At 50.7% G+C, this 18379-nt stretch overlaps 1 protein-coding gene across 1 annotated transcript in view; it reads right to left on the bottom strand.

The window, feature by feature from the left end:
- Window positions 1-3411: 3411 nt before the first annotated feature.
- Window positions 3412-18379, bottom strand: part of C5H4orf50 (chromosome 5 C4orf50 homolog) — a 49911-nt gene continuing 34943 nt past the window's right edge. Inside the window, exons 9-12 of the mRNA XM_030760160.2 lie at window positions 15723-15905; window positions 8994-9042; window positions 6926-7047; window positions 3412-3948 (exon numbers count right to left, since the gene is read on the bottom strand). Of these exons, the coding sequence (XP_030616020.2) occupies window positions 3703-3948; window positions 6926-7047; window positions 8994-9042; window positions 15723-15905 (600 nt within the window). The 3' untranslated portion in view covers window positions 3412-3702. The remainder of the gene's footprint in view (window positions 3949-6925; window positions 7048-8993; window positions 9043-15722; window positions 15906-18379) is intronic.

The raw sequence follows: 18379 nt of genomic DNA, 5'->3' as shown, positions 1-18379 counted from the left end.
CATCTTCATGACAGCACCGGTTTTAGCAGCAAAAGATCAGAAACAATGCGAATGTCCCTTGAAAGGGAGCTAGTAAAACCCACACAATGGAAAACAGTGCAAGTGTTTAAAAACGGAATGAACAAAATTTATGTTCTGATGGGGAATGATCACCGAGATAAATGAACTGAAAAAACCAGAGCACAGGCATTGAGGTAAAACGGGCGTGTGTGTGTGCGGGTGTGTGACTGCTTAGAATACACAGGGTATCTCTGGAAGGAGTCATAAGGAACTGGGGTCATGTTTGCCTCTGGGAGGGGAACCGGGCTGGGAGGGAGACTTGCACCATATAGATTTCTGTGCCTTCTGAATCTTGAAGCATGAAAATGTCTTCCCTATACTAAAGACACATGTAAAATCAAACAGGAAGGTCACAGTGGGATTGCACAGAAAGACAGCACCTTCCACTGCGGGATTATAGAAGCACATGTATATCCATCCACCTCTGGTTTCCTACCCCCAACACCACCCCAAGCCTGTGCCTGTGTGTTTGCCCCCGCCCGCAAGGACTCCCTCCCTGGCTGAGCCCTGCTCATCTGCGGGGTCCACCTCAGTCACCACTGACCCTCCCTGACGCCTCCCTCGCTGGTCAGCCACTGCTTTGCGCCCCTGGACCCTGCATTCTCCCTGCTGCACCCTGCTTACGCCACGCAGTCTCCAGCTATCTGCGCATCCATCCCCGCAGGAGCCTGGAGGACGCGGACCTGGTGTGAGACCCCTGAGACCCAGCCCCCCAGTGCCTCGTCTGCCCCGGCAGGTTCTCAGGGAAATATTTGCTGAACAGACCGCTTTGCTGCAGGAGCAAAATGCCTCCCAGAAGGGCATGGCAGTGAATGGCAGTGAATCAGGCACAGGGAGAGGCTGCACTGAGCACCTGAACCGCTTGGCCAGGGGTCAAGTCAACCCTCTCACCCGATTTGCCTAAAAGCCCAGGTGGTTCGCAGCAGCGGGGGCGGGGTGTGCATTTACCTCACTGTGTTCAGGGCTCCTTCTCTGTGTAGCTCGGCCAGGCACCCCCCAAGAAGGCGTCCACTGCTGCTTGCTGACAGCCCCGTGTGACAAATTGTTTTCTGCAGAGGCAGCTGGGCTGGTCCATCTGGCTGGTCTCCAGAGGCCTTGGGTCACTCGTGGTGGGAGGGGCGGCCCGAGCCAGCTCCTGCGGGCTGGGTTCCTGCCTGTCCCCACTCGGTCGCCCGAGCAGGTCCTGTCCCTCGCCTGGGAGCATCTGACCAGGTTGGGCCCTGGCCCAATCAGGCCCACCAAGCGGGCAGCAGGGGAACACGGGGCCCCTCCCAAGGATGGGAGTCTTCGGTCGAGGCAAGGAAAATGCCGCAGTCTACCATCCACCATCGCAAACGTGTCACCAGGAGGAATCACAGCACAAAGCAGTGACCCAGCTTGAGGAAATCCAAAGTGCAGCCCCAGGCGATTCACGGCTCAGGTTAATAGTAAGTGGCTCCTGGCTTCAGAACGTGATTTATTATGGAATCATCGGGCCACGCTGCAAAGATTGCCGCGGCTTCTTTAATGGATTTTCCCCGGTGGCCTTTCTGCTGAAGCCCAGCATGTGAGCAGAGGCGGGAGGGAGAATTCAAGGGACAGAACACGGATGTCTGAACCTGGTGGGAGAATCTGGGGACCAGAAATGGCCTTGACTGCCTCCGGCAGGCTCAGCCCTGTGGCTTAGCTGGCTGCTCACCCCGACATCAGCCGGTTCATAGACTGTCTTCAGTGTACTCCCGGTGCTCAAAGCTGATGGCATTGTCCCAGGAAAAAGGGAGGAGAGGGCAGAAGAGGTGAGCACAAACCAGCGTACAGATCAGCTCTGCAGGACGCCGCACAATTGGCAGTTATGGGGTGGCGGTGCTGATTCAAACCGTGAAAGTGATGACTGCAGTGGTTTCCAATCTGGGGACTCCTTGGTGTGTGATGGGGCCACAGGGCTCACAGGAGGTTCTGGAGGATGGAGATGGGCATCTTCTGTATCCTTGTTTCCCAGCACCTACCCGAGGTTGCGGAGTTCACATGGCAGTTAAATTAAATGCTTAATGAACAAATGAATGGGTGGATCCATTGGTGACCTAATCCAGGGAACTGTGGACGGACGTGATGACCCATGACAGCCCCGTGGGCTAATGAAGATGGTGGCGGCTTGATGAGCTGATGCTCGCTCATGGATGTGCTTTTCTTATGCCTTGATGCCCCCCCCCAGTCTTCCTCAAAATAAATGCATTCATTTCTGTCCTTGGGCTATGGTTAGGTACGTAAGGTGTTAACGTCAGGGGAAGCTGGGTGAGGGTGTGTGGGAACTCTTTGCGCTTTTCATTTCCACATACAAAGCTAAAATACATTAAAATAAAATCAATATGCTTTGCCTACTGCCCTGGGAGCCCTCGGTTTCTTGTCCCGGTCCTTCCTTGTCCTTATGTGACAAGCCCCTCACCAGCCCCTCCTAAGGAGAGAGATGATGTCTCTGAAGGGTGAGCCCGGGCACAGGATCTGGGCACCTGTGGCCCAAGCCCCCTTGACTCTTCTTCTACCTCTGGGTCCCACACGTGGGTCAGGGCAGGGTCCTGTTCCCGGAGGAAGTAAGCGGTGCTGGGTAGGGATGAGGCAGTGACTCTTTGCACCTGGCTTGGCAAAGGGTTACTCTGCACATCCCCCCTCTGGTTGTTTCATCCTCAGAGCCTTTGCCCTCGCTGTTCCCTCCTTCCCCACCTCACCCATGTACTGAACACCTTACCTCGTTAGGTCTATGGGCTCTGCTCAGCCATTCCTTCTGGAATGACCTCCCATTCCCCAAAGCCAGGCAGAACTGCCTTCAAAGCCCTTTGTCTCACACCTCACGGCACACTTAACCATGACTGCACGGTGAGCTGTTTACATGTGTGCCTCTGCTGCCCTGTGAGCCCCTGGGGCAGGGGCCAATGTGGACTCGCCTCTTTCTCCCTCATATCATATTGCCTGGTGTATATTAGACGTCCACAAATGTCTGTTGAATGAACGGACTTATCAGAAAGTTCTGACTGGTCTTAAGGTTTTAAAATGTGAAAGAGATAATTACTTTAATTGTCTCCTTTGGTAGACAAAAACCTTTTAAAACATGGGGAAGGGCCCCAGGCAGGAAAATAACAAAACAGTTCTCTGCAGCTGACAATGTTAGGAGCTATTAGATCAGGGCAGAGTCTCCCAACCCCGGCACTGCTGACATTTGGGCTGGACAATTCTTTGTTCTAGAAGGTTGTCCTGTGCACTGTAGGTGTTTAGCAGCATCCCTGGCCTCTACCCACTAGATGCCAGTGGCAGCTTCCCAGCTGTGACAACAAATAATTTCTCCAGACGTTGTCAAATTTTGCCCTGCGGGATGGGGGCATCAGACCCAGTGGAGAGCCACTGGGCCGGTCACTCGGTAGGTTTTGGAACAGAAAATATTCCCTTTGCTGCCTGGATATTTGCAAAGCTGGACTCCTAAGAATTTGCAAGTCCAGTATTTCTCTTGAGCTCTGACAATCAACACAGATCCCCAAGCCACAGGCAAAGCCACTTGCCACTGAATGAGGGTTTTGATTGCTACCAGTTTCTTAAGACGTTCTCTGAAAGTTCTGCTTCAAATATTTACGGAGTCTAGGAAATGGCCCCAGAGAGTGAGTGGTCCTATTGCATTTATAACTCCAACGGTGATTTATTGACCTGGGAAGTGCTGTAGATGCTTTGTCGAAGTTCTTGATGCAAAGCCAGGATCCTTGCGGGGCTCAGGAGCTCGGGGGATGGCAGGAGGTGCTCAGCTTGGAGGCCAGGCCAGGACATTCCACCTTTTTCTTGCAGACGTTGTACAGGGAGCCCTGGTTCCACAGCGATGGAAGCCTGGCACATTCCAGGGTCGGGCGTCGGCCCCGAGGGCCAGGGAAGCTGGAGGCAAGAGCACAACGAAATGGTCTCTACTTTTACACGTCCATAAAAGCCCCTTTGGTCCCACAGTTTATCCAAGGAAGAGATGGCAACGATAACAAACATTTATTGAGCACTTTCTGTGCCAGGCAGCTGCTATTACATTCTCAGTGAGACACACGCCATCAGCACTGAGTTACAGACGAGGCAGTGGGGATTGGGGCGGGGAAGGCTCGAAGCCCAGGTCATCTAAAGGCCTGACAAGAGACGATCACTGACGGTATCTCCATAGAGTCATGTCCTCTGTAAATTTTGCTGTTCAAGGCGACAAGAGATGATGACCTTTCCATTAAAAGGAAAGCAATATCCACTGGATGCCAACCTCCTACTCCCCTGTTTTTGTTTTTTTTTTTTCCCTCTAAGCTCAACCATAAAATAATTGTGACATATGACAAATCTGGTTACTTCCCTTCAAAAATGACCTCATTTTCCTTCTAGGTCACTAATGCCCTGGTGTTGTTTAGAGTTCGTTTTCACCATGGGAAGCTCGTACCAAAAGCCGGCCCAGAGAGACGGCTTGCAATCTGTTTTTCCTAGGGCAGAGAGCTCTGCTCCCCAATGCCTGTTATAGCTAAACAGAACCGAGGCTGTGGGCAAAATGCAATGCTGGGGATAAGGACGAGGTGCCCGCATGAACTTCTAGAGAAAGAGCCCAACAGCCTCCTCCCACCGCCTCACTCTTCATCCAAATCCACCCAACAAGGCCTCCTGTGGACCGGGTACTGTGTAAAGCACTTGAACAAAGACATTTACATTGACTATTCTGTCCTCTGGCTATAAAGAAACAAAATTATCCTGTGGCCTTGAAATTATGTCCAGTAAAGGAGGAGATTTTATCCAGCAGCATTCTACAGTGTGGTGAGAACTCTGAAGAAGGTTGAGGAACACTTGAGAAACTTAGAACCATAAGAGTATTAAGATGCTCTTGGGTTCATCCATTCATTCAATTTATGCTCCAACTATTTCCTCAAAAGCTTTGCTATCAGTTTCTGGCCAGTATCACCGAGTGCAGACATTGGAGGGTTTTTTTCTCACATTGAACTCTAGATTGTAACCTCAAGGGGGGCAGGAGAGACAACTCTCATCCCCCCAGTGAAGGCCCAGCGCGATCTGGACACATAATGACCAGAGCATCAGCTCTAGAGCCAGACTGCCTGTGTTGGAGCCCCAACTCTTTAGCTGTGTGACCTGGGGCTGGCTACTTACCCTCTCTGTGCCTCACCTTTTCTCACAGGTGAAGTGGAGTGAATGTCAAGATCGATTTTGTGGGCCTATAGTGAGTACTGGAAAAGCTGATGCATTGCACATAGTAACCATTCAAGAAATGGAAGCAGGGGTTTTCTTTCTCATTGTTGTTCTTATCAACATCATCATTATGATCTCCTAGACTCCTCTCTCCTTTATGCTGCAGCCTCATTTAATTGCTTACCAATCCCCCAATGCTTCAGGAGCATTCACCCCTCTGAATGACAATGTCTGTGTCATTCCCTTTGCCTAAAATGCCTTCTACCTGCTTGTAATAAGGTAGGTCAAAGATCAAAAGTCAGATGTAATTTTCCTAGAAAAAGATCAAAGCTGGAAAGAAGTTCTCATTCCTAGATAATAAGCCTGCAGATAAGTAATTTGAAATGAAAGTCACCAGTTAGAAAAAAAAAAGTTTAAGGTCAATCAATAACACCAGCTGTCTTTTATTGAACACCGCCTGTGGCAGGCAGTACAATAATTATGTTACGTGCATGATTTCATTGAATTGTCCCAAAGACCCCGAGAAGTAAATATTAGCTCCATTTGTTAGATTAAAAAAATTAATATGAGCATGAAGGCAACAGAGAAGCCACAGGAATAAAAGGAAGAAGAAAAACAATAATAATAAGTTGAAATAAAATGCCAAGAATAAGATCAGTTTCCTCCTAAGTAATGGCTGCTTTTTTTTTCTTTTTCGAGCATCTCTTATTTTCCAGAGACATATTCAACTCTGCTTATCTGATTTTATCCTCACATCAGCAGTAGGCAGCATTATCCCCATTTTACAGATGAGGAGATTTAAGCACACACAGAGTAAGTAATCCACCCAACATCACACTGAATTACAGCTGAGATTTGAACTCAGGCCTGTCAGACTCCAAATATCATGAGTAAAATAGGTTTTCTCTGGGAAAACAGAGTGCTTCTCTGGTTCAGACTGGTGAGGACATTTTGGACCAAACCTCCAGTAAGAGCATCTAGGAAAGCTGGACAAAATATAGCAAAAGATCTATTTGAAACCATCTGAGAGCTACAAAGCCTGTGAGGATTTGTGGGACTAAAATTCAAGATAGGACAGAAGCCAAGAGTAGTTGGCCCAGATTGAAGGCTGCATTTCCCCCCAAGCGAAGGTGAAGCCTGTGTGTGATTGTGGTGGCTGAGAGACAGAAAGCTAAGCAGAGATTTTGACAGCCTCATGGAGTGGGAGGTGGCTGGGGAAGGACACTGATAAACATTACAGGTTTTTGCTTGGAACCATGAAAGGCTATGCCCTAAGAGTAAGAGCGAGCAAGGAATAAAACAGATCTCATAAGTACTAAAATTATCTCTGAATCAGTTCTGATGTGCAGAACAAAGGAAGTCCTGTCTGGATGAAGACACTATTAAATTACATCTTCACGTTTTCACACATAATGTCTAGCACTCAGTGAAAAATAACAAGACACAGAACACATGATATGACCCAATACACAAAATTTAAAAACAGATAATAAAAAGAGACTAGAAGGGGAAAACAGAGGGGTGCTTTGTGGTCACTTTCTAGTTCTGGACCTGGTGATGGCTTTATGGGCACATACCACTCCATGACAATTCATTGAGCTGTACATTTCCGAGTTGTACCCTTTTCTGTATGTGAGTTATACTTTCAATAAAAACATTTATTTGAGAAATTAAGTGACTGACGTCCTCTCACCTTCAAAGAACCCAGTTGAGCTGTCTGTGCTGGCCACTCAGCCTCTGGAATAGGCCAGGACTCTGAATGCAAAGGTCTTTGGAGGACACTGTCCATTTCAGGATTCAGGAGGTATTTCTGAGCTAGAAGAGAATGTTCTCAGTCAAGCCTCAGTTCAGAAGGCTATTCTAAAAATCAACAAGTCAGACTTCCCTGGTGGCGCAGTGATTAAGAATCCGCCTGCCAGTGCAGGGGACACGGGTTCAAACCCTGGTCCGGGAAGATCCCACATGCCCCGGAGCAACTAAGCCCATGCACCACAACTACTGAGCCTGTGCTCTAGAGCTTGCAAGCCACAACTACTGAAGCCTGCGTGCCTAAAGCCCGTGCTCTCCCACAAAGAGAAGCCACGACAATGAGAAGCCTGAGCACCGCAACGAAGAGTAGCCTCTGCTCACCGCAACTAGAGAAAGCCCGCGTGCAGCAACGAAGACCCAACGCAGCCAAAAATGAATAAATAAATGAATAAATTAAGAAAAACCCTATATGTCATAAAATAACCTTAAAAAAAATCATCAAGTCTCTGAGCCTTTTCATTGTCTTTCATTCCCAGATCCTTTCACCCCACAACAGAGGCCCTCTTGGGTGCATTTGAACTCTGAGTGCCACATTCACAGCCCTCTGATGGTCCTGCCATGGTCTTGGGATATCCTAGAAAATTGCCTGCCTGCTTCACTGTCCACTACCAGGCGGTAAGCTCCTTCAGCACAAGGACCACCATCTTTGAAGCTGACTCATTTTTGTAAGCCCTACAACACCTATCAGGGATCTGGCGCACGGCAGCCTTCTAGATAAGCTGAATGAATAAGTAACTAAATTAATCTAGTACATTTCCTTCTTTTAAAGGTGAGGAACTAAGCCCAGAGGAGGGACGACACTTGCATAAACTAGTGGCAGAAGCAGGACCAGCTAGAATTTATGCGCCTCCAACTGTGAAAACAGATGCCAACTCAGACTTTAGGGATAGAAGACAAAGGTACAGAAGGGCAGGCCCATCCTGACCAGCTAAAAACTGAAGCCAGGCACCTCTTCTTGTTTGTTGGCGCCCTGCAGTGTGTCAGGCACTAACACTTCTGAAAAAGATCATGTTATCCTCCTTTTAAAGATAGGAGTCTGGGGCTCAGAGAGGTTAATTAACTCATCCAAGATCACACAGCTTTAAGAACAGAATCTAGTAATAAGAATCGCTGAGCGAGCAGTTATCAAGAGCAGCTCAGTTGCCTAAAGGTAACTCTATCCATACTTTCTTCACTTTTATATTGAGCACCTGAAAACAAAGTAACCCTAAACAAACCCTTAGGAACGCCCCTCCTCCAGTGCTGATAGTACACTGCACTTGGAAAACAAGGCCTAGGGAAATTCTCTCTGGCCAGATAGCATCTTAATTTTCTTGTTAACAACAAGAATAATAGAACAACAAAACCCCACCCATGTTACCATCTAAGTAACCACTATTGGTATTTTAGTTTATCTTCTAGCCTAAGTTGCCAATCATTCACAGATGTTCACGTACAGTTGTATCATTGTAGTCATCCGATACATTCCATTTTGTATCCTTTTTGAACTTAGTAGGATATCCTAATTCCCATGCTATCACATGGTCCTTATCAGCATCATTTTAGTGACTAGCACTTCATACTCAGTGAATATGGGTTAATTAACAGTACTGGAGTTTTTCCCCACAGCTTTTCACTGTTATAAATACCCTGGCATGAATATGCCTGTCCATTGAGCTTTTCCACATATAGAATTATTTACTTAGGATAAATTTCCGGGACTGAAACTACAGGGTTGCAGAATTTGCCCACTTTGGCAGTGGCAGTATTTTTCTAATGCGTTCTCCTTAAGTAGTGAAATGAAAAGGCAGAGTCAGTAGGGAAGAGAGTGCAAGATAGTGGGGTCGGGTTTCCTTTAGTCATCTGCACTTGACCGTGGGCTTTTCTCCACCCTGGCCCACCTGTCAGATTGTCCTGCCGGTGTGGACTGTGTCTGAGCCTGCAGACTATTCCTAACTGAAAATCACACTGACCTCTGACAACTGTTGTCTTCTCAGACTCGACGTCCAGGTGATGGCTCGTCTGCAAGAAAAGACATCTCAGCAGTTATTCTTCATGACACAGCTGGAAAAGCCTTCTACAGACAACTGCAACTGGAAAAATCAGCCCCCTCACCGCTGCAGAAAGCGCATTCTATGGCCAGATCCACTCCTCCCTGTGTGTGCGAAAATACAGGCAGGACCTCCCCTCGGCCTACAATCCTCAGAGGGGTCCAGGATTTGCTCCCAGGGATACAGGTGCAAGGAAAAGCTTCCACTTCCTTTACTCAAATTGAATCTCCAAAGGGAAACTGCATTTTAAAAGCTGTTAAAAGGGGGAAAATGAGGGCAGCCGGACGGCAGAGTCTCCAGGAGAAATACTCTCTCTGTGTGGAAGTCCCTTCGACACCTTGTGAGAGCTGATTGCTGGGCTGCACCGGGGACTCCTGACCGAGTCACCCAGGAAACCAGGTCGGGCTGGACCTGAGTCCCTGCACCACCCCCTGATGGACTAGTTGTCTTCCTGGACCCCACATGCACACAGGAAGAGGTGAAGCGGCAATGGTAACTCTGCTCTGAGAGCACTTCACGTATATCCCCTAAAACTGTGTGTCTTTGAGTACCATGACCCTTCACACCCCAGTGCCTTTGCTCATGCAGGTCTCCCAGCCTAGAGGGCCTTCCCTCCATTCTTCCAGCTAGTAAAACTCTTCATTTTTAATCCTTCAAGGCCTATTTTGTGTGCTTCCTTCTCCAGGGATTATATTCCCAAATAAGTCTCCTTCTCTCTGCTCATTGCTGTGTTGCAAGTGAATGCTTTTGTTCACACTTGGGTTTGGAGCTAGTCTTACTAGACACAGACTTCTTCAAAGTGATACTGAGGTTTCATTGACTTTTGTGTCCACAGAGTAGTCTCACAGGCACTGAACTACTTCTGGAGCCACTGCATTCAGTACCTGATCAGAGATCTATAGATCTTTCCCCTGCTCTCTGCTCCTCATTTATCCCATAGGCCTGGAGAGGCTTGGAGCCAGGCAGCCTCAGGTTGAATCCTGGCTCTGCTGCTTACGGGCTCCATGGTCTTGGCCAAGTCAGCTGAACTCTCTGAGCCTTGTCCTCTCCATGTGCAGAGTGGAGCCACTAATATGGTCCTTGCAGGGTTTTGTCAGAGTGAAATAAGAATGAACGTCTACTAAATGTTCCACATACAGTAGCAGACGGATAAAGACTCACCCTACACACTCCACTCCCCCACCTCTCTCCCCAGGTAAACTTTTGGGGGAAAATTCTCAACTTCATAAAAGGTAGGACATCAAGAGAAAATAATTGCCTGGATCCTTGGGGGCCCAGGTTTGGGGTTGTTGATTTAATGAATTAAGGGAGTTTAGGGCTCTCAGTCTCACTGCTTCTTTCAAGATGTGATTCCATTTCCAAAGGCCCATATATAGATCTTGTTGACCAATGCCCAGAGGAGAGCAAGATGTTTCCAGGACATGGAAAAAAGAGGAAAAAGCAGGGCAGGAGGAAGTGGAATTAGCAGCCTCCTTGCCAGGTGGCTTGCATCTCTCCAAGGCTGGGGTCTCCATGACCCTCAGGTGTTAGTACACCAATCCCCTGACCTCCCCCAGTGGAGCAATACTTTGGTTCTGCTTGAAGGGACCCTACATCCTCTGTGAGTGTCTTTATGTGACAGCACTGTGAGGGGAATTTCAGGTAGGATCTTGTTCAACCCTCACAGAGCCTTACAAGAAGTCAGCAACCCCCGCCCCTTGCTACCAAGGCCTAAGAGAGCAGGCGGCTTCGGGAGGTGAAGGACGAGCACCGAGTGGCTTGGCACAGAGGACTGTCACAGAGTGGCAGTTCTTCAGGATCTGGGGTGTCTTTGTCTGCCAGGTGAAACTTGGTGTCTGAAGAGAGGGCAATAATCCTCACGTCCCAGGAACTGCAGGGAGTCAGGCAGGGCGAACCCATCCAGGTCTCTGATGGACCTTCCATTTGTTGAGCTGACCCCAGGCTGGACCCTGCAAGCATGGGCAGAAGGGCACCCCTGAACCACTTCCCCCTGGCACCTGGGCATCTGCCTCCAAGAAGGGGATGACACCTGAGTACAAGCAACAAAGAAAGTGTCTCATTCTTGGCTTGGGAATGTCAATAGCCTAGATCCTGGTGAAATCCAGAAAAAATAGGTTTCCTGGGACTGGAGAGGGGGTAGGAACTTAAGAGGCCCTGAGAAGGTGCCCTGAGCCCTGCCCAGTCAAGCCAGTTTGGGGGATGGGGTGGAACTGAGAACCCCCCGTTTCCATTTAGGAGTCCAAGAATGGAAGGAACCCACCCTCCCTGTGCTCCCATCTCAGCTAAAGCCAGGGAGGTGGCAAGACCCCATGTTCCCAGATGGAAGACAGTAGGAGAGCTGGCCAAGCTAGCCTCATGGAATCCTCCTGCTTCAGGACCAATGCCCGAGCTGAAGAGAACCAGCAGAGCTAGAAGAAGGACACCAGGGCGGATGCAAGGCCAAACTGTGGAAGTGGCAGCCGGGATTCTAAGGGATGGACAATACACCAGCTCAGGGAGATGGCAGCTCTGAGGGCCGGGTAGCCCCCATCCACCCATGCACCTGTCCTGGTCCCTCAGTGGGTATTTGGAGGTGGGGTCTTGGGGAGGTTATCAGGTCATAAAGACAGAGCCCTCAGGATGGAATCGGTGCGCTTATAAGAAAAGGTGTGAGAGAGCCGGCCTCTCTGTTCACCATGTGAGGACACAGTGAGAAGGTGGCTGTCTGCTCCCCAGGAAGAGAGCCCCCACCACCGTGCAGCACCTTGATCCCCAGCTTTCAGTCTCCAGAACCGTGAGAAATGAATGTTTGCTGTTTAAGCTGCCCAGTCTGCGGTATTTTTGTTAAATTAGTCCCAACAGACTAAGATACTTAGATGCAGCCCCGAAGAAAGGACACAGATGCTGAGCCAACCGAGGCTCAATTTCTATCTCCCACCCAACCAGGGCAAGAAAAGGAAGTCAGTGGGAGGCGGTGAACGACTCTGAGCCACCGCTGTGGGGTGAGCACCCTCTTCCTGAAACGGTAGGAGCTCAGATGGACCCCAGCTCTGAACCCCCAGCCCGCCACCCCTGCTTGTGACCTGACCAGCTCTCTGACCACTCTGGGCCTCAGTCTCCTCCTTGACAAAGTGGGATGTTGGGAGGATGAAGTGAGTGAACCACAGAAAGTGCTGGCTCAGAGGAGGCTCTCTGAGTCTCGGCCGTCATCACCGCTTCCAGTGAATAAATGAACGGCAGCCTGTCCGGGTGGGCTCCCCCTACCCCGTCCTCTCTCAGGTGTCTGTGGTTAGTGTGGGCTCCCTCCCAAGGGCAGGGGCCAGTGCACATGAGCTTCCCGGGGCCCAAGTACGCCAGCCTTAGTGCTTCTGGGACTCCCCTGCTTCTCCGCTCTGGCACATCCCCTCCGCAAGCCCATGAGTGTCCCCCCCACCCCAGCCAGCCAGGCAGCCCTCCCGGGCTCTGAGCCTAAGCCCAATGTCCCCATCAGGAATTCCATCTGTGTTCTCTGAAACGAGAATCAGCACCCATAAAACCCACGTCCTGCCCAGCTGCCAGCAGGAGGAGCTGCCACCGCAGCCACCAGGGTCTCTGTGGCCCCAGAGCTCTGCTCGGCTGCCTGGGCCTTGGGTGTTCCCGGCCGGAGCCAACTGGCTGCCGTGTGCATGGCCTGCCTGGGACTTGGCAGCTCAGTCCAGCCCACAGGCCTGCAGGGTTCCTCTTCGCGAAGCACATCGATCCTGTTCCACCCCTTCAGCAGCTCCCCATTCACTGAAGGACCAAATGCAAACACCCCTGCGGGCAGTCAGGTGTCCGTGACCTCCCATCCAGCCTCTCAGAACTCCTCCACTTGGGACCCCTCACTGAAGCCAGCCTGGAGCCCTCTTTGCTTCTTAAACACATCACAGGGTTATTTTTCCCACTGCCTTTTATCTGCACACTGAGGATTGGCCTTCCAGCGACAAGAGGGACAGACTCACTGAAGGCCTAGTCTGTATGTGCCAGAGCCCGTGCTGCTGCCCACATGCCCCACAGCCCTGCAAGACACCCAACACATCCCCCTTCACATAGGGGTCGGAGCTTCAGTGCACAGAATCCCACGGCCAGGTTCAAATCCCAGCTCAGCTCAGGCAAACGATTTAACACACAAAAAGCTGAGCTAGAAAGCTGCTATAGACGTGTGTCTTTGGGCACGACCGGTAACCCCTTTGAGCCTCAGTTTTTCAGTCTGGAAAGGGGGATAATAAGAGCACCTCCCCCATGGAAAGACTACCTGAGTCAGTTACATAAAACCCCCATGGTAAGTGATACATGTCAGTGTCCCCTCCTAAGGCCACAGAGCTAGACAGCGGCAGAGCTAAGATTTGAAGCCAGGGCTCCTGGGTGCCAGAACCCGCCCCCTTGGCAACTGCCCACCCGAGGACCAGGTTCCTAACTCGTGGGACATCCCTACACAAGGTGCTTCATGATCTCCATCTGTCTTCATGTCCATTCTGCCAAGTAGGTCGTAATATTCCCATTTTACAGATGAGCAAACTGAGGCTCAGAGCAATTAAGGTCTTTTCCAAAGACACACACACAGTCTCTGTCTAAGCCCTTCCTTCTTGACACTTGCTATAATTTATGATTATTTCTCTCCTTGACTGCATGCATGTTTTGGCCTGTTTGGTTCACCATTTCTCCCCAACCCCAAGCACCATGGCAATAGGTGCTCAATAAATATTTGTGGAATAAAATGGCAGAGCCAGGCTTTTGTGGTTTGTGGAGGGAACAGTGAGCCACCCCCCGAGATCATGAAAGTGGGGGTGTTCTTGGTGAGCTGAACTGCAAAATAATGCAAAATGGGTCACTGCGGATTCAAAGTCACCTTAAAAGGAGGAAGTAGAAGCTTATGATTGCCCACAGCCTTTCAAAAGGTCTGGGTGGGGAGACACCCTGGCCCCAGGGGAGGCATGCGGAGCACATCCTTACAGGAAACTAACGCATGAGGCTGATCACACCATTAACACTCTCTGTTCTCATTGAATAACCTTCTGACTATAAATATATATTGACTTACAAATGAACAAATGAATGAATGAACTTGACTTTCTAGATAACTCCACTATAGGGAGAGAATATGCTGATTATTTTTTCATCCATCCAATATTTCATCCTGCACATAGTTTGATCTCTCATGGGAAATTGTTAAGTTAGTGTTCAGGTTTATACCTCAGTCTCTGTGAATTTGGTCAATGTAAGTCAGCCTGTTTAATCCCAGTGAACAAATCGGGTCTAATTTCAGAGCCTGCCAGACCGAGAGCAGCCCTTGGAGGGTGGGGCCCTCACTGCAATGATGTCTTCTCAGCACACAGCCAGCCTCCCTCCCAGGTGACACCTGCCACATCCAACATCTTCCCTGGAACTCTGCACACAGGGACTGTGCCCGGTGCCTTGACAAGATGCTGACCTCTCTCCCCATCCTTATTCTGCCTCTGAAGAGGCTTGAAACCCTCGGGAAAAGGGATGAGCACTGGACCGGGAGTCTGGGGCTCTGGATTCAAATTCTGGCTCTGAACCAAGTCGCCATGGCCCTGAGCAGGCTCCTTGGCCTCCTGGTGTCCATGTCCGCTGTGTGGCAATTTGGATGAGAGGACATCTAAAACCCTGAAGGCTGTGGGGGAAGGAAGGGACAGAGAAGGTCGGCCTGCAGAGGCTGGGCTGGGAAGGCTGAGGAAGGTGACGCAGGCCTGGGGCTACACTGCCCAAAGCAGGCCCCCCCGAGGGCAGATGGAAAACAGGGCTGGCTGCGTGCACAGCAGCAGCTGCATTTCGCCCTCGCATCGTCAGGAGCTGAGCTAGTCTGGTGGGGGCACAGCTGGCTGGTCCCCAGGAATGGGGCTGTGCGCCTGAGTATGTGTGCGCGCTTGCGTGTGTGTGTGTGCATGTGTGTGTGCACACGCGCGCGCATGGACAGGCTCAGCTGAGCACCCGAGGGTGCTGCATGCACACAGACACCCAGGTACCACTGTTGAGAGCCAGGCAGAGACCCGGGAGCGTGTTTACTAGACCTGGGTCAGAGCTGGTATCCATCACCATCTGCACTACCTGGTAGCTGTGTGACCTCAAGAGAGACTTCCAACCTCTCTGAGCCTGTTTCCTCCCGCTTCTGTAGACCATTAGGAGAGGAGATGCTCATTCATTTACTTCATTGCTTCATTCATTCAACAAATATTACCTGAGCAGCTTTTCTGTGCCAGGCACTAGGGAGACAGAAATGGATATGAAGCAGCTCTGGTTTCAACAGAGAAACGCTGACAAAACTCCCCTAACAGTAGGGGGCAAATCCCTCGAATGTCCCACGTCAGTCATATCCACGTACAATGAAGGATGGAGGGGCATGTGGCTAATCCTGTGGCCCGTGGAATTTAGAGCAGACTCCTGGGCAAGGTCACACCTGAACTGTGCCCTGAAGGATGGATGGGAGGACTACAGGACAGACAAAAAAATCTGCCAGAGGAAGCAGTAAGTGCTAAGGTCTTGAGGCACACGTGAAAGACCCATCTAGTGAAATAAACGCCACGGTGCTTGTCTGATGCTGAATTGACACAGGGCAGGGCAGGGAGGTGGAGGGTAGGTTGCTGAGCTCACAGCCCCAACAGGAAGAGGGCAGGGCTGTCTGTGGGAATCTACCTGTGGGACCCCCGGAGCCAGGAAGGTGGCTGCGTACTCAGCCAGAGCCACGTCATTCACCATGTTGCTTGCCGTCTCAGAGAGCTGGTGGTTCTCCACCCCGTGTCTGTGCAGCTCCTGGAGCAGGTGTGTGATCAGGTGGTTCCTCTCCCGACACTTCTGGACCAGGGAAGCCAGCTTAGCCTGAAAGGGTGGGAGGGAAGACACAGTCAGGTAGGTCCACACATGCAGGACTCCCAGGGGGGCTGGATGACTGAGCTGGGGGGCAGGGCATCGGCTCCCTGCTCTGCATCCAGCAGCCCTGCCTTAGCTCAGCCTCCTCCCTGCAATCCCTCCCTCCACCCAGAAGCCAGAGCCAGCTTTGAAAACAATGGGCTGCACTGCTGCCCACCACCCCAGGGGCCCCTCACTGCTGTCTGGATGCCTTCTGGGTGGGTAGGTGGCGTGGGCTTCAGCTAGCTATGAGACAAGCTCCTCTCTAGCCCTCGACTTGCTCATCTGTACTCTGGGCATCATCAGGGCACCAGGACCAAAGGAGATGGTGCAGGCAAAGCACGCACACGGGGCCAGCCCAGCCAGGCCCTCATGCACAAGAGGTTAGACCTGTCCCTGTGCCTCTCCAGCCCGATCACGACCACCCTCCTTCTCACTCCTCTTTTTCCGGACACACTGGTCCACTCCCCAACCCCGGTGCCCCAGAACTTCCTCATCACTCCTTTGTAGCTCATGTCCCAAGCCCAGAAAAGCCTTGCACAGATCCATTCAGAGGCCAGACTGGGCATTGTCTCCCCAGGCAGGCTTCCCTCATGCTCAGGACTTGGGTCTCTCTGTGCCCAGGCTCCTGGCTTCCTTCTGCCCCAGCAGTTAATCTTTGTATCTCTGGGTCTGTCTCCCACATAGCCTGGGGGATCCTCAAGGTCAAGACTGACACTCCCCTGGATCGCCAGCACCATCCCTACGCCGTGGCTGGGCACAGCATGGCCCATGGGAGAGATGTGTTACATGAGTGATGCGAGTTCGTGACCCTCCCACCATGAAATGACCTCCCACATTTGTGCATGTCCGGAGGGACTGATAGACTCTCGCCATCTCCTGCTCCATCGGAGGAGGTGATGACCCCTTCTTGCCAGAACTCCCTTCTAAGCCCATCCCAGAGGGTCAGGGACCTTTGCACATCAGTGTCTAGGCAGTGATGTCCGGGTGCCCAGTACTGCAGGCAGGCAGCACAGGAGGGTGGTCTGACCTGGATGCTGGGGTGCCCCAGGCCCCCTGAATCACATCCCTAAAACATCGGGGCCTCTCCATTCAGCCAGCATCAGCTGAACGCCTACTATGTGCAGCTCTCCCAAGAAAGAGGCCATTGTTGATGGTGACAATGACTCCACTGGGCTCTTGGAGAGACAGCGAGGCCAAGGGGAAGGATGCAGCCTTTGGCATCAGACAGAACTGGGTTAAATCTTGGTTCTGCCACTGAGTAGCTCTGTGTGACTATGGGCAAGGCACTGCATCTCTCTGAGCCTCAGTTTCCCTATCCATAGAGTAGCGTTCATGTTCCTGACACGTTCCTGACATGTTGAGAAACTGTGCTATTGAGAAAATATGTCTGGAGTACCTGGCACATGGCAAACATTCAACAGAGAGTGGCCCTCATCATTAGAATCCTTACAAAACCTCCCACGCCAGGTTACGAATCACAGTTCCCATCTGTGGATGAGAAAACTGAGCCTCCAGCGGTGAACGACGCCCCTGGGGAGGGGCTGGATCTTGAACCCAGATCGCTATGGCTCCTCCCTGCAGTCTGACCTCTTCTGCTTAGGCCTTGCCTCGTGTGAATGACGTGGTGCTGGTACCGTTTCCCTTTCCATCTTGAGTTTGTAAAGCGCTTTGTCGTGTACAAGGGGTTACGGTCCTCATTTAAGTAAATGGTATATAGCAAATGATGAAAATAATGAAGGAGCAAGAAAGCCTCCCATTTTCAAGAGCTTTACACTTTGTTCTCCATTTTTCCATGGACACCATCCATGGAGGGTCTGAAGAAGCTGTGAGAGCAGCCGAGCAGAATTACTGTTATTTCAGAGTGAGTGGGATTTGGCAAGTCAGTGGGGTCCCGGGGCTCAACCATGTCCTTCTAACTCCCAGCCAGAGCCCCTCCTAGCCCACCCTGCCCAGAGAGTAGAAAGAAAAAGCAGCCCCTCCAGGTCCACTGCCCAAATCCAAGTGCCATATTTGAGGTGAAATGTGTCACCTCAACCAAACTACACTTTCAATTAGCACGTTAAACCCTGTGAGCCAGTAATGTCATTTCTGGGAATCTGTCCTCAAGAAATGTCTAGATATGTGGGGAAAACTTTTCTAATAAAAAATGTGCATCATGGTGTTTATGTGCAATAATGCAAAAGAGAGAGGGAGGGAGGGAGAGAGGGAAGGAGAATGGACAGAGGGATTTGAACACCCGAAAGGGTCTGGCAGCTTTATGAACTGCAGTGGCTCCTGCTTTAGACTGCGGCATGAACAGCAGCTTCAAAGGCTAGCAAAGACAAGGACAGCCCCTATATGGGTTATACTCCCAAGTGGAAAAAGCCAGACACAGACGTACAGGTATAGTAGGACCTCAGACACATATAAAATATACTGGAAGAAAATACATGCAAATGCTA

This window comes from Delphinapterus leucas, chromosome 5, assembly GCF_059928025.1.
Source record: "Delphinapterus leucas isolate spDelLeu-1000000601 "Yukka" chromosome 5, BTC_Dleu_Yukka2, whole genome shotgun sequence".
Lineage (NCBI taxonomy): Eukaryota > Metazoa > Chordata > Mammalia > Artiodactyla > Monodontidae > Delphinapterus > Delphinapterus leucas.
This window is presented reverse-complemented; position numbering and strand designations above follow the sequence as displayed.